This window comes from Galeopterus variegatus, unplaced genomic scaffold (assembly GCF_000696425.1).
Source record: "Galeopterus variegatus unplaced genomic scaffold, G_variegatus-3.0.2 Scaffold11783, whole genome shotgun sequence".
NCBI lineage: Eukaryota > Metazoa > Chordata > Mammalia > Dermoptera > Cynocephalidae > Galeopterus > Galeopterus variegatus.
In genome coordinates this window covers 5714-22722 of record NW_007737894.1, presented here as the reverse complement: position 1 = coordinate 22722, position 17009 = coordinate 5714, and the positions used below count along the sequence as shown (strand labels likewise).

The following is a 17009-nucleotide window of genomic DNA, read 5'->3' as shown; positions in this document are numbered from 1 at the left end:
ACCAGAAATTAACTTAAAAATTTTAAAGCTATGATAAACTGGTAAGGAAATGTTATGTAAGCACCTTCACTTTTCCAGCTTTCTAAACTCCTAAATCATATGCAAATATATATATTTACTCTCATAGGTATGTATTCATACACATATATACACATGCTATGACTAAAACAAATGAACAAATAAGCAAATACGGTACCTAAAAACCAAAATATAAGCAGTCCCAAAGTAAACAAAAACATTTAAAGAGCCAATCTACTATCATATGAATATTAAAGGCAATAAGGAAAAAATGAACTGCAGTAATACTGCAGTCAGACTTTTTAAATTAATAATTATTCTAAAGATTTTGTAACTTTTTTTTAGAAAATATAGTATAAGATTCTATTAATTTTATGAATTTGTTGTTTGAACTAACCTTTAAAATTTCCCCACTAAGACATACACATGCACTTTGCCCTTTGACATTCTGGAGAATTGTGCAGGGCACAGGGGACAGTGTGTCCTGCAGCCCCGGGCAGGCGGCTCCTGCCACCGGAGGGCAGCAGCGCCCTGTGCAAGCAGACACCGGGTGCACATGCCACAACCCGCCAAGCTGGGACTTCTGGAAACACCTTACAATGCTCGTCCATGCGTTTGTCACCACTAGCATGAAAAGGCATGTTCGCTCAACTTTTTACAGTCTAGATTCAGAAGTATGACCCCCAAATGTCACATTAAATCCAAGAAACCAATTCATCTTTCAAAATAAGGCAGAAAACAAAGCCCTCTTATTAAAATGTGAACACTAATTCTAAATGTACTGCTCTGGACATTTAAGCCAGCTGTTTCTGGACACCGTGGTGCCACGGATAGTGGACTAGGGGAGGAGCGGCCACGGCTGCAGGAGCTCGTTGGGGCGCCCTGCAGGGGAGCGTCCTGGGGACCCCAGTCTCACAGCATGGTCAGCCACTCCTCTGCCTGAGTGGCCTCTGGCGTCTTCGGATGCCCGGGGTGAAGCCGTGGCCTCTTCTTGTGCCCGCTCTTCTGAAATGTGTAACGTTCCCCTGCATCTGAAGCGAGGAGTACAGCTGTTCTTCCTCCCACTGGAGGTTGTTTCCTCAGTGTCTTCTCCCCTCCTTACACAGGAATGGAATTTCTGTGTGTCTGTTATTACTACATGTATGTGGACACATGCACCCAGCTGAGGACACTTCCCAGACATTCTCTCACCTCACTGTAACCACATGACTAAGTTAAGGCCAATAGAGCAGGAGCAGAAGAGATGCTACAACTTTCAGGTTGTGCCCTTAAACAGAGGACGCCATCTGCTTCCCCCTTTCCTGCTTTCTGTTGGTTGAATGGAAACAGGATGGATGGAGCCACAGCAGCCCCCTTGGGCCATGAGGACAGCCTTGAGGTGAGGACAACAGCGCTGTGTCAATCAGCCTGCATCGTCTGCAGGGATTCCAAATTTGAAAAATAAATAAACCAAGGAATAGAAAAGATACAGTTCTTGCCTTTAGCTCTTATATGGTGTTAATTCTAGGTGTCAACTTGGCTAGATGAAGGAATGCTGAGAAACCTGGTAAAGCAGTCTTTTCAGGTGTGTCCATGAGGGTGTTTCCAGCAGAGATTAGTATGAGAGTCTGAGTGGTCTGGGTGTGAAGACCCACCCTCAGTGTGGGTGGGAACCATCCAACATGCTGGGGGTCCAGAGAGAACAAAAGACAGAGGAAAGAGGTGAAGCTCGCTCTCGATCCGCTGGAGCTGGATTCACTCTTCTCTCCTGTCCATGGACATTAGAGCTTGAGACTTCAGCTTTTGGGTTCCAGGACTTACACCAAAGACACCATCAGCTTCCCTGGTTCTGAGGCCTTTGGACTTGGACTGAGCCATGCTACCAGCATCCAGTTTACAGACGGCCTATCATGGGACTTTTCTTCATAGTCACGTGAGCTAATTCCCCTAACAAATCCCTCTCATATAGTTATAACGTGTCCTATTGATTCTGTCTCTCTGGAGAACCCTGACTAATACATACGGCTTTACCTAAGTAAAGCATCAGGAAAATTATTCTATTAGCAAGCACAACTCAAGAAAGCAGTTTGCAGACGTACGTACTGGATCCTGAAATGTGAAACTAAATCACAGCAGATCACTCTGAGCTCTGCAAGCATGCCCAGGTAAGGCTGGCCTTTACCTGCATCCTGCGGCCTCTTCGTTTTGTGAGATCCCTGAGCACAAGGACGGGGAGCACGTCGGGTTCTCCACAGAGCAACCAGCAGGATATAGAAAGCCTCAGAGTTGCTCTCCTCCTGGGGCTGTGATGATTCAAACAGTCTGGTGGTGAATGTAAAACACCAACGTTCTTCACCTTGTCCTGAGGAGGATGCAAGGTGCTCCGGGACCTGATGACAAAACAGGGGCCCCCCTGCACTCATAAGCCATGAGAACCCTGCTCATATGAAGGGGTGGGCAAGGGGTGCCAGCCTCCACGGGCGCCATCTCAACTGCCACAGCTGTGGTCACCATCCTGAGGTCCCCAAGAAGAGAGGGACGTCTGCATTGAGTATGGGAGCAGCCCAGGGTTGGGGAAGTTCCTACTGCAGGAGAACTGAAGGGGGAGGCGATGCAAGAACGAGGCGGGATGAGAAGGCAGGAGAAGCCCCCAGCTCGGGGTGGGGGTCACAGACAGGACGTTGACCATGAGAACCAGGGCATTAAGGACTTGCTCAGAGAGCGCTTCCCACGGTGGGTGGGCGTTGGAGCCCAGATACTGCACAGGCTAAATAGATCGGTGTGGTCTCACCCTGTGTCATCTTTCTGTGGGGATATACATTTGAAAAGCCTGAAGTGGGAGTGAATATTTGAAACATAATGTATTAGAAAGGAGGAAACTATGTAGAAATGAATTCTCAAGTATTTGAAATTAACTTTAATATGAAATATACTCTACCTTAGAAAACTGGTCATGTGGACTGAACTGTGTCCCTCCCCCCAAACAATTCATGTTGAAGTCCTAACCCCCAATACCTCAGAAAGTGAATATGTTTGGAGATAGGCTCTTTAAAGAGGTGACAAAGTCCATGTGGCCTTTAGGGTGAGCCCTAATACAATTTGACTGGTGTCCTTCCAAGAAATTTGTGTTCTCAGAGGAAGAAGCTTTTGTGTAAGCCAAGGACAGAGGCCTCAGGAGAAACCAGCCCTGCCCACACCTCCATCTTGGACTTCCAGCCTCCAGAACTGGGAGGAATAAACTTCTGTTGTTTAAGCTGCTCAGTCTGTGGTATTCTATTGTGGCAGCCCGAGCAGACTAATACCCTAGCACACCGTAAGTACATACCAGGGTACTTCGAGAAGTTCATGGAAATATTTGTATTATCTTTTAATCCTATTTTTCCATGAGCTTTTTGAAGTGCCTTCATATATTGTGTTTATTTAGGCCAGATTTTCTGTACCTATATCTCCAGAACGCCTGCAATTTGCACACATTATCAGAAATCTTTAAAGGATTTTAAAATATTTTATTTTTCTGGCCTCATTTAAAAACTGGTCTATGTGTCCTCAAAAGCAAATTGGTATGCAGTTTACAAGGCAACACTTAAGTGCCTATTATCAAGGTGTGCAATTTTCAAGATAATACTTAACTGCCTAAATTTTTACCTCGGCCAGGATTTACATATAGTAAAATCTCACTTATCCAGAAATAATTGATTGAGACCATCTTAACTACTTTGAAACAGGAACCAAGAAAAATTGTTTTCTGGTTAGCACAAACAGAGATGATTATATGAGAGTTCTTCAAAAAGTTTGTATAAAAAAAGAATTCAAAGATAATATGAATCTATGAACTTTTTGAAGTACCCTCCTATATAAATGCACACACATGTACATTACACATATGTAATAAATACATGCATGTGTATATGATTATTTGTTTTATTAATAACATACTGGTAGGTCCTAACTCATTGACCCTACTACTACATAATTCTGACTAGTGCAGATAGCTGATTTCCCAACCAGACGTAGCAGAATAATGTTTGCAGTGAGCGCCAAGGAGGGACTAAAGGTAGATAAAGGTAAGGTCCAGGAGGAGACAGCCAGAGCCTGATGGCAGAGGAGATGCAGGGAAATCAGTGAAAAGAAGACATGGGATTGTGGGAGAACAACCAGAGCTGTTTAGTGTAGGAGGAAACAACCCCACCTACCTCAGTGTCTCCTAAGGGTGTCAACACATCACAGCACCAAACACCTGTCAATACATGCCTGTTCTGGTGCCCAAGAAAGCAAGAAAAATGTTGCCATTTAACATGCTATATTTAAGGAGAAGTAAAGTATGTAGTATATTTTAGAAGCATTTTTATACATTATAGGTGAAATGGTTAAAGGGTTATCACTTAAAGAAGTCAGCTTCACTTATCTGAAAATTTAAATAATGTAGAACAGCCCATTTACCAGCTATGCCAAATAAGCAAGATGTTTCTGTGTCAGCTTCCAAACGTAAACCTTATCTCCATAGATCATATCGGTGCATTGATCATACTGAAAGAAGCATGTGAGTAATGTCTCTTTTGCTTTGATTTCTGGGGTCAAACGCTAAAAGAGTTGAAGGTAAGGAAGCACCCCAAGTACCCCGCTCTCTGGGGGGTGGGCTCCGCTGTCTGAACCTCGAAGCTGGAGACAGTTCCGACGCCACATGCAGAACACAGTTTTATTTTGTAAAGCCACATCCACACTTTAAAATACAGACTTTGAATCTTAAGACATCATTTTGCGTTTTATATAGAGACATAATTAAAGCTTATGGGAATAATATAAAGTGTCAAATACATTTGTCAGGATTAAACATGTCAGTATTTTTGCAATTCATGCCAGTACTCTTCTAATACACGTTTGTACCTGAGTTGATATTTTTCCACTTACTTTCTTCCGTTTATGTAGCACTTTAAAAACTTGAGTTCTATACATTTCTAGGAAGTTGAAGACTGTCAAAATCTGATTCCATAACTAACCCGACTTTGGGTGACACCACTTTAAAATCAGTATCAGAAGCCAGATCACCCTAGCGGCACAGCAGCTGATTTGAAGCTCGTCCTAAGCAGAGTCTTCAGCCACACGCTGTTCTTCAGCAACATGATGGAATCGGAACAAAAGTTCTTCCTATATGGTCTCAGTAAAGTTTTCTTCTTCTTTTTTAAAAAAAGAATTCTATTTATTAAAAAAAAAAAAATAAAAACATCTAACATCTTAAACTGCACAGTAAACTCCAATTTCATTATGATTCATTCAACAAATGTCTATTAAACCACTTTTGTGTACTGAAAACCACCAGGCACCAGGAGCACAGCTACAAGCCGCATCATGGCAGACCCTGCATCATGGCAGACCCCGCATCATGGCAGACCCCGCGTCATGGCAGACCCCGCATCATGGCAGACCCCGCATCATGGCAGACCCCGCATCATGGCAGACCCCGTCTCCACTGACCTCCCAGCCTTACGGCCTCTTGAGGAGGGGTCCTCATTACAGAGAGCAGGTTCTCAGGAAACAAAAGCAAACTTACCATTTCCTGATGGCCTGTTGCAACCTGAACCGCCTTATCCAAAGTGACGATTGTCACCAATGCATATTCAGCCACTTTCCCACCTTCCCACACAGCTTTTCCAGCTGGTGAACCCTAGGCTTGTCTACCTGCCACCTCTCACGGTCTCACGTGTGTTGAGTGTGTCAAAGGGAAATGAGATATAACACAGGCCAGTCAATTTTGCTACTTAGAATTATCAACAGTAAACATTTCGATAGATAAAATGTTAAAATGTTTGCCTAAAATTAGTTACATGAAGGCTTGTCTGTGTTTTTTCTGTTTGGGTTTGTATGTGTTATTATTTTGTGCTATCACCAGAAAAAAAACTGTGGTCTGTTTCATGAATATTTCTGAAAATTTTTACGTTTGTAAACAGTTCACTTTAATTCAACATTTCCCAAAATCCTTTTGGGAACACCAGTTATGCAAGGTACTCCAGAGCCACAAACCTTTCTTTGTCAAGTACATGCAGGAAGTGTCCCCCAGCACCCCCGAGCAGAGATTTATACAGCTGTGAGCACAGCGAGCTCCTGACCCTGCAGGAAAGACACCTGCTTACATTCGTTTAATTTCCCACGCCTACCTGGCCAAAAACTTTTTTTTTTTTTTTTTTTTTTTTTTGCCTAACACCTATCAGCATGTCTCGCGAGTGCTTTAGGGGTATCTGACTTCACACCTGCAGGTCACATAGTAAAGGATGACGCGTTGTCATTATCCACGGTCTCACTGGTCTGCCTGGAAATGAAGGCTTCTGAGTACATCTTGGAGCAGGATAAGCCCTGGGACTTGTGCTTTCTCCTCACACACCACAGGTCCTTCATGATCCTGAGAAAGTAGCTTCTGAACTTCTGACCGACGAATGCATACAGCACGGGGTTGAGACAGCAGTGGAGGAAAGCCAGGACCTCTGTGACGTTCCTGGCGTAGCTGGTCAGTTTCATGCTGTCGCAGGATCGGTCCATACTCCCCATGGTGGCAGCGGTCACAAGAAGGACCATGTTATGAGGAATCTGACAAGCCAAAAAAACGAGAACCACCGCTATAATCACACGGATGGCTTTGTGTCTTTTAGAATTCTGAGCTTGCACTAAGGTTTTGACAATGAACATGTAGCAAAAAATCATAAACACCAGTGGGATAAAGAAACCAAAAAGCAGCTCAAACACCAGCATCAGCAGCTTCCACTTGATGGGCTCTGAGACGATGTCGTACTTGGGCTCGCAGACAGCACTCTCCTCTATTCTGTATTTCTGATTGAAGGTAAAAGTCGAGGTGGAGATTATGATGGACACTACCCACACAATGAAACAGATTATTTTACTGTGGGGCAGTGTTCTGGATCGCAGCCGGAAGGACTTGGTGGCCTGCACGATGGCGATGTACCGGTCCATGCTGATGCAGCTCAGGAGCAGCATCCCGCAGTTGAAGTTGACGGCGTAGATGCCTTTAATCAGCTTGCACGTAGCGTTGCTGAAAATCCACACCCCGGTGGCGTGATTCACTGCCCAGAATGGGAGAGTGAGGACAAAGAGTATGTCTGCGATGGCCATGTTTAAGAGATAGATGTCTGTCATGGACTTGGCCTTCTTATAGAAAGCAAAGGTGATCACCACCAGGCTGTTGCCCAGGAGGCCGAAGACACATATCAAGGAGTAAGCAATCGGCACAAACAGCCTGGAGAACCTCCTCACCTCCTGCAAGGAGCATGGTGCGGTGTCACCGTCGGAGTAAAACGAAGTGCTAGTTGACCCAAAATAATCTCCACTTGAATAGAAAATGTCACTAGAATTCACTGGTTCCTGGAAGACAAAGGCAGATAAAGTTAGCTGTAGTGTGATTTTCAAGTAGCCACAATTAACCAAACTTACAGTCTCTGCTGAAACTAAAATTGGTTCTCACCTCATTCATCGTGGTATCTGATCTGTGCAGAAAACACAGGCCTGGTATAGAAACAGAAATGGGCGGTTCGACGCCTCTGGCTCCACAGCAGAGATGACAGGAGAGTGGGAGTGAGTCTAAGGAGAAAAGGAAGCAAAATACATTACGGGTGACACAGGTTCCTGGAAAGCTGGAGAACTGAAGCCGTAGCATGGCACCCCCATGAGCACAAAGCACACCTCGGGCTATTTTACATAAATATATTCATCTAAAGTGGGCATCAGTAACGCCTTCCTGTTAAGGGCCATGTAGTAAATGTTTTTATCTCTGCAGGCCATATGGTCTCTGTCACAACTACTTAAATCTGCCTTTGTAGCTTGAAAGCAGCTATAGACAATTACGTAAATAAATCGGCCTGACCAGACTTGGTTGGCCAAAGTTTGTAATTTTCCCGTCCCTGATCTATAGTTTAAAGATGTTGATATCAGCAAAACTGCAGGTTTTGATCTAAACAAAAATCTTCATGCAAAATTTAATTACATTTGACAAAATTCTACTGAGCAAAATTTATAGTCCTGGACTTCAAATAGTTTATTATACAGTTCAGTGATTCTCACCTATGTGAGACTCTAGTAGAATTTCTTAAGGTTTGAATGTGAGGGCCATTTACAAGCTATACTGAAGGAGACTCCCCGCCTGGAAAGGCAGGAGGCAGGTATGCATATGTCTAACAGCCACAGACCTTCCCAGTGGACACTCCAGTTCACAAGCACTAATCTGCTGGGACAGGTGCATCACGATTGTCAGAAATCCAAGTGCAGGAAAGAAAGGGTAAGGCTGGCATGATTAGCACAGGCTTGGTGGAGGAAGCCTGACTTGTGTCCCTGGACAATGGTAGGCTATGAGCAAATGCATGACAGAGAGGGGCAACCTCCCACCGGTGTCCAGCACTGCTCAGGCTGGGAAGGAAGCTAGAGCCATGAGCTTGTGACCCGTCCAGCTAAATCAACTGGATCGTTGCCAAGCACCGTTCACAAAGCACAGGACACGCTGCAGCATCAGCAGGGGTGAGGCAGGGGCTGGGCTCAGGAGACTGACAGGAGGCTGTGCAGGGCGGAGCTGGAGCCTTTGACAAGGGACTTAGAAATCCACCATTCGAAACAAACTCAGACAGGAAGAAAGAAGAGTTCTTTGCTGTTCTCAGGCTCCCTCTTCTTCTTTTCTTCTTCTTTTTTTTTTTTTTTTTTTTTGGCATCCCTTATCATCCTGCTTTATTTGCTCCCCCTACTGCCCCCCAATAAACTCCACAGCCTGCATTAGACGTGCTCTGGGCATAACAAAAGCTTGTAAGGAAGTCCCAAAGAGTTCATCTGATTCCAAGAATATGACTACATTCCAGAACAAAGCCCAAAATTGTTTAAAGAAATGCAACAAAACCCAGCCCTCAATAATGTAAAATTCATGGTATCAGGCAACCAAACAAAAATTTCCAAACATTTGAAGAAACAAAAAACATGACCCATCATCTACATGAGGAAACAGAAAAATGATAGGGATGGTAGAATTAGCAGAGAAAGATATCTGAACAGCTTCTGTAAATACTCTCCATATATCCAAAAAGGAAGAGGAAAGGGTGAGCACCACGAGGAGAGTAAGGAAAGCTATAAAGAGACCCAAATAAAGCGTCTGTAGATGAATTGTACAGTGTGTGACGTGAAAGGCCATGACTGGGACTACCAGTGGGTTAGCACTGTCCGTGAACCTGAACCAATTGTAACTCTGTACCCTAGCAGCAAAATCTGAAGGTTGAAACTATACGTATGCACACACACACATATGCACATATATACCGTAGCATCAAAAACATGAACTGAAATACCTTATGGATACATCTAACAAAATTTATACAGGATTTATATGCTGAAATCTACAAAACATTGTTGAGAGAAGCTAAATTAAGACCTAAATTAATGAAGAGATACATCATGTTCAGGATTAAAAGATTCAATATTAAGATGTCAGTTCTCCCCAAACTGATCTATAGATACAACATGATCTAAACTAAAATTATGGCAGAGTTTTTGTAGAAATTGACAAGCTGATTCTAAAATCTATATACAAATTCAAGGGACTTGGACTGGCCAAAACAATTTTGAAAAAGAGAGTAAAATAGGACTCACACTACTTGATTTCAAGACTTACAATGAAGCTACAATAATCATGATGTGTTACTGGTTAAAGGACAGATACATGAATCAATGGAGCAGAACATAGAGTCCAGAAAGAGACCCACATATAAACGGTCAACCGATTTTTCACTAAGGTGCCAAAGTAACTTTGGGGTAAAGAACAGTCTTTTAAATAAAAAAACAACTGGATATTCATGTACAAAGATTTTATCCTTACTCCTGACCTCACACCATATGCAAAAATTAACTCAAATGGATTACAGATCTAAGTATAAGAGCTAAAACATAAGACATCTAGAAGAAAACAGAAGAAAATCTTTGTGACATTGGGCATGAAAGAAATTTCTTATATAAATTGCAAAAAGCATATACTTGGTTAGAATTAAAAACTTTTCTTTGAAAGATACTTAAGAAAATGAAAAAAAAAAACCACTGAATGAGAAAACAATATCTGTAAAGTTATATCTGATAATAGACTGTATCCAGAATACACAAATAATTTTTGCAAGTCAATATCCAAAAAAACCAACAATTCACTAAAAACAGGCAAAAAAAAACTGAACAGACAATTCACCAAAGAAAATACATGGATGACAAATACACACACAAAAAAGATGCTCAACGTCATTAATCATTAGGGAAATGCAAATTAAAACTGCAGTGAGGTGCCATGTCACATCCACTAGACTGGCTAAAATTTGGAAGGTAGATAAGAAATGTGGGTGAAGACTGGAGCAACTGGTGCTCCCAGGCTTTGGTGGGGGACGCACTATCGTACAGCCACTCTGAGAAGACAGCATGGTGGTTTCTTGTAGTGTTAAATATGTGCTTGACATATGGACCAGCAACTGACCTCTGAGTTTTTACTCAAGAAAAATAAAAACATTTATACTTGAATGTTCACAGCAGGCTTATTCATAACAGCCCCAAACTGGAAAGACCCCAAACGCCCATCAGCTGGTGAGCAGACAAGTGAGTTGCAGTGTATTTGTGTAATAGAGCACCACTCAACAATAAAGAGGAGCAAATTGACAACACGTGCTCCAGCACAGGTGAGCCTCAAAGACGTTCTGCTAGGTAAAAAATTCAGACACAAAAGATTATGTCTGCATTATTCCACTCATGAAATTTCTAGAAAAGGCAAAGCAATAGTGGCAGAAATCAGATCAGTGATTGTCACGGGTTGGGGATGATTGACTGGAAGGGGGCACCAGGGGCCTTTCTATGGCGACAGAAATGCTCTGTTCCACACTATGACAGGGCCCATGAGTGCAGACATTTGTCAAAACCCATTGAACTGTATGCTTCAAGTTGGTGACACTTATTGTATGTAAATGATACCTCGATAAAGCTAATTTTAAAATCACTGCATACCCTTCCGTGCAAATGTGCTGGTACAGACAATCGGTGCTAGAAAGGAGCCCCGCTGAGTGCTGAGGGCTTATAGAAAGTTCACGGGGCAAGTAGAACTTGAGATGGGGCAAGTAGGATTTGAGATGGCCCTGCAGGATGGAAAACGTGCAGGCCGTGGGAAGGAGTGGGAGTGCAGGTGGATGGGAGGGCACGAAAGCAGGGTGCGGGGCTCCTGCAGAGAACAGAGGAGAAGGGGGTCTGCGTGTTTGCTGAGAGTTCAGACCAACGCCGGGCAGTCAGACGGTGGGGTGGCATGGGACAAAGTGATGTTCGTAGCACATGGAGGTGGCACTGATGAGGATGGGACGGCCAGCAATGCCCAGCGTCGTCAGCGCCCAGCTGGACCCCGTGTAAGGAAAGCATTTTTTAACTGCACTATGATCTATAATATTTTCTGAATTCAAATTTAATTCAGTTCAACAGTTGTTTACAGAATGTCTACCAAGGATAGGCACTGAGGTACAGAAATGAGTCAAATGTAAGCTCTAGCTTCAAGAAGCTGCGGGTAAACGCGTAGTTATAAAACTGTGTAACACTAGCAGTAATAGTGATATGCACCCAAAGCAGTGACTAAGTCTCGGTGAAGGGCAGGTCGCAGTCAGGAAAAGCTTTGTGCTGGATCCAGGTTAGCAGGAAGAGGTCGCTGGGAGTGAACTGGAGATTCTGGACACGTTGGGAAGGAATTCTGAGCAGAGATGTAAGTTTGGCCTGAAGTATGTCCTATTCATGAGACAGTATTTTACTATCCTTTAATTTACTTTTATTTCTATTCGAATGACAGAATAAGTCACAATAAACCAAAATTTGTAAATTTCATATCTCTTAGTGTTATGCACCTGTTGGATATAAACAAAGCATAATTCTGGATAATGATGAGGTTAATGCTATTGTGGTTAAGAAACAGCGTTCTCAATAAAAAGATTGTCCAGTTTACTTGTGTGCCAGTCACTCAGAGTGACTGGAAATGATTCGACCTACCCAAACCACCACTTTGGCCACAAGGAAACGTGTGAATTGTTTTAAGGAAATTGCAGTGGTGACAGATTGGGATCTGTGTCCCCACAGTATGTAAAAAGTCCTGTACAGTTCGCTCCGTTACTCAAATCTTGAACAGCAATTATCAGCTTCCTGGAGAAACAAGCTGTGTGTTTTCTGTTATGAAAATTTCAATGGTAAAGACATTAAGAAGTTTTAAAATAGATATTTTTGTACCTTCTTTAGCAAACTGAGAGCAAAATACATTGCTGTCCACCAGGTAGATGAGAGATGTAGGGAAATGAGTTAACTCTTTTGTCCATTTCTTGGTGAACTGAAAAATCAATAACAGAAAAGCCACCTGTCCCATCCCGAGGCTCCCACTTCACTTCTTGCGTGGACCTTCATCACCTTCATTCTTGCCAGACCTTATTTTGATGTCATGAAATCACATGTACAACACATTTCGCTGAGCTCATTCTTAAAATGTGATTTGTTTATCTTTGGATTTTAAATGTGTCCTAAGTCAGTGTTTCTCACTCAAATGGGCATAGAAATACTTCTTCAAAACTAGTCTGTATTAGGAAAATCTGTAGAACACTCTGTTCCAAACTGTCCTTTGGAGAAAGAGCCTCAGGGGCTCTAGGGAGGAATCACATGATGATACGGTTTAGAAGTATCGTTGTATTCAAGTTAGTTGTGCAATTAAGAGCCTCCTTTTCCAGGATGCGGCTGCCTTGAGCAGAGCGTTGACGGTGCTGTCTCAGTAACTCACTGTCACCACCCGCCTGAACGCCAGCCTCTCGCAGGACTTCCTACCCTTTCCAGGCTGCTAGGGTATCACGTAGGGCACAATATAGTATTGCCCTAAATGAGACCCTCGTAACCTAAATATCCCTGAGTGTCTCATTTACCGCAAAGGCACGTCTCATTGACTAAGGCTTTTTTCTTACACATTCTAAAAACTAGAGAAATTTTAGAGAAAATAGAATTTCTCAACTCCTATCTTGCTTCTCTGTACACCTTTTAAACAATCATTTCAAAAATATTCAGAGAATGTTGAAGTTAGGTTGTCCAGTTCCAATGAACGGTGCCTGTGGAGTCCGGGAGAACAGAGCTGGTATAAGAAATCTCAAAACTCGTTTGCAGAGAGAGAGAAGGCAAATGCTTCCAACTGAGGCAGAACGGTTGGTGTCAATTCCAGGCAGGGTGCTGGGTGTCTTAGGAGGGAATACAGGACAGCCTGGGATGGGAGTGGTGGCCCCCGGAGTCAGCGGGCTTGCTGACAAGCAGTCTTGGCCGACTCATCTCCAAGCCATGGTTACCAAGGTCGCTAGGCTGCCAATCAGGAAGGTGCTGTAGACATTGCAAATCTATGATTAAATCTGAAACTTGTAAATAATCAAGAAGAGGAGCTATGTTCTAGGTGCAAGTTCAGTTAGATGATTTGCTAGTTGTTTGGAGGACACCCACATGGTACCACTTCACTGGAACACCCTTACTGACATCACAATGATCTCAGTCTTCAGCAGCCCTTGTTTCTAGCAATGATAGGTCCAAAAAGAGTTCATCAGGACTGAAGATGTCCAGAAGACTAAAAAGATAATTAATATATTGGATAACAATCAATGTGTGAAAACCCTGGACAGAATCAAACAATGGGTCAAATCTAATATGGTAAAATTCAATAGGAAAAATAGATGATGCTGCACTTGGATTTAAACAGTACACAGGTACAAAATGAAAGTACAGCAGGTGCAGACATTTTAAGAGTTTTGTTTGACAGTAAGTCTCACTGAGAGACTGGTGAATCGGTACTGTGCTGGCCATCATCCATCCAACTAGAAAGCCATTTACGTCTGGTTTCATCTAGCTATTTCCCTGCCTTGATCAGTTATGACTTTTGGACTTAATAACAGATGCACAACACTGACACCCTTGGCATAGGGACAGTGCTGGTAGTTGGGAGAATCATGGCCCCAAAGATGTCCATGCCCTAATTGCCAGAGCCTGTGAATGTGTCACATTACAGGGCAAAGGGGACTTTGCAGATGTCATTAAGCTAAGGATGTTGAGATGGTGAGATTATCCTGATCATCCAGGTGGCCCAATGTCATCACAAGTGTCCTTAGAAGTGGAGAATCTCTCCCACTTGAGACAGAAGAAGTTCAAAGCATGAGAAGGACTCAATCTGTTGTTGCTGGAGTTGAAGACAGAAGAGGGTGCAACAGGCCAAGCAGCACGGGTTGCCTCAAGAATCTAAGAGGCCCTCAGCTGACAGCATCACGAAAATAGGAATCTCAGTCCCACAACCACAAAGAGCCGAGTTCTGCCCACAAACATTGTGCAAGGAAACAGATCCTCCTCTAGAAACCCCAGAAAGGAATGCAAATCTGCTCACACCTTGATCTTTAGCTGGCGAGACCTGCATCAGACTTCTGACCTACAGAACTGTAAGATGACACATTTGTGTTGTGTAAGCTGCTAATTTGTGGTAGTTTATTATGGCAGCAATAGGAAACTCACACAGTGCCCAGTAAATGTAGCCTTGTTAAAATTAATTTATGTTTACTTTTTAGGCTACATTATTAAAACTATAAGGTTCCAAATGAGGTTAGTGATAGTTCCAGCAACTCTGTGCTGCTCAGATTTAATAGTAATTTTGAGTTGAGCTATGGAAGAAACGACCACTGGAGTCTGTGAAGCGAAGTGGCCGTGACAATGAGAAGCAGCGCTAGAGACGGAGCCTGGAAAAAACGAAGGCTCAGGTGGAAACGAGGCCATCCGCTACCTGCAAGACTGTCATGGCAAAGAGGGTCTAGGCTCATCTCCAACCCCAAAGGGTGGGCGTACGCCCAACGAGTGGAGATGATATAGACTGGATTCAGCCTAACATAGGGAGGAATATTTGAACAGCTGAACAGTGGTGGCATGGGCTACCTCATGGTTAGCTCTCTGCCCAGCATGGGGGGGTGAATCCTTGTTGAATGTGAGGTGGGTATGAGGTGGATCAGAGCTCCCGAATCAGAACTGCTGGAGGTGGGGCTCTTTGGAAAGGAGAGGGTTAACAGTAGGCTACGATTCTCCCCTTCTGGGCTGAGGACACCAAGAATGGTTGACCAGCCCAGACCTCCTTGTAAACATGCTAATAGTATTTACTGGTGGAAAGAAACCTAGGATTCTCTGTCTAAAACATGCTTGTAGGCAGAATATACCCAAGTGCCTAAACAGCTCCTTGTATCTAACCTGGATTCTGTGGTTCACTGGTGCATGGCCCGTGGGAGGATGGGAGGTGGGCACACAGGCACCCCCACCTATGTGATGAGGGGGTAGGAACTGGGGAGACCTGAAGAACAATGTTTTCACATACTCTGTCCACAATGCTTTATATTAATCGGCAACCAAAACGCATTTTTAGTAAGCTGCGTCTGAAGGTTTGGGGGCCCTCCGGGAAAGGGATGCGTCTCTGTGCCCAGTGTTTGCCTGTGTCTTTTGAATCATTGGTGAAGTTTGATGTTAGGTAAGAGATATAGATCCTGTGGATGTCTGTTCTGATGACTCAACCTAGTGGGGCCCAGAAAGCAATACCCGAAGTGAAGGCCTCAGAAGCAGCCTCAAAATCAGAGATTTCCTCCAATCTGCTCCTTCCCCCCCATCCCTCAGCCTCATTCTCCCCTGAGACAAGCCACAGAAACTAGGATCCCTCTACCCCAAGGCGGGCCACAGATATGCTCTCATCTCCCCCCTGCCTCTCTGTAAAGACGTTCTCTGACCTACCTTGTCTGATTGTAGGTCGTAACACCCCTGTTGCAGAAAGGGTCCTGCCCCACACCCTGGAGGAAGGAATGCTGCACAGGGAGGCCAGAAGAGTCTGAGCAGACAGCCCTGCTGGGTCCCCTCAGTCTGTGCACATCAGATCATGCCTTTCTTGTCCCATCACATTTCTACACGGCTGTGCCTGCCTCATAGAACCCAAGCCTAAAAATGGACAGTTTTCCCTATATCTTTGGGTCTGCATTCTGAAGGCTCCCATGTCATGTGAAACTATGATATGATAAAACTCATGGTGCCTCTTCTCCACAGTGACCTGTGTTTAGCAGGTGATTTTTCAGAGAAACTTTGGGGGCTGACGGGATGTCTTCCCTTGGCCCCTGCAAACCCTTCGCATGAAGACGATCTCCGTGTTATCCTAATGCCTCTGCGTTTGGACTGCTGCTTCCAGTCATCAGCTGACCAGATGGTTAGAACAGACCCGCATCTACAAGTGAGTTCCCAGAGGTGCCCTGGGTAGGAGGAAGGGAGGAGGAGAGGGGGGCAGGGATCGCTCTGTGGTTACCTAAGTCCGGGAAATGCTACAAACGACATCCTTCTCTTGGATATTTATATCAGAGCTTATTTGTCAATGGCTCTCCAGAGCCCTGTGGGGAAAACCCTCTATTCCCAAAGCTACTCCCCCACAGAACGTTTGGAGTCAGTGTTCTTTGGACAATACTTGGAAAACGCTCACAGGGGACATGCTCACTCATCCATTCACCCACTGACAGGTGTGAGCAGCTCCTATGAGCCATCGCAGAGGTGTCCACTCCAGTGCTGAGCCAGCAAGTGAGGAGAGGGTGTCACCATGGCAGACGGATGATTGACCCTCAGGCGGCCTGCCAGCCCCACACCAGCCTCCAGCCTGCAGTGTGTGCAGTCAGTGGGAAACCGCATGAAACAGACAGTGCAGGCCCCACACTGGCCCGGCTGCTGCTCCCTCACTGTGGACACACTTCAGACCTAGAAGCAGCTTTTACTAAAAGACATGTCTTTGAATGGCTCTTCTTCCTGTTTTAGAGGCACATAATGATAAGGTAAACTTTCATCGACTTTTGCATTTAAGGTTGGAAATCGTATAAATATACCACCCTCTTCAATGACATGTGGACTGCTAAGACCCCATCAAGATTAAACGCTTTCACATGGTAAGTGATAACTTAGCACCTGCCTTT

The 17009-nt window shown here is 44.1% G+C and overlaps 1 protein-coding gene across 1 annotated transcript; it reads right to left on the bottom strand.

Annotated features, from left to right (window-relative positions):
* Positions 1-6249: 6249 nt before the first annotated feature.
* On the bottom strand, positions 6250-16247 carry CCR6 (chemokine (C-C motif) receptor 6). Its single transcript, XM_008594867.1, has 2 exons — positions 16232-16247; positions 6250-7358 (listed from the first exon to the last, which is right to left on the bottom strand). Exons 1-2 carry the CDS (start codon positions 16245-16247, stop codon positions 6250-6252), a joined length of 1125 nt encoding a protein of 374 aa, XP_008593089.1.
* Positions 16248-17009: the final 762 nt, after the last annotated feature.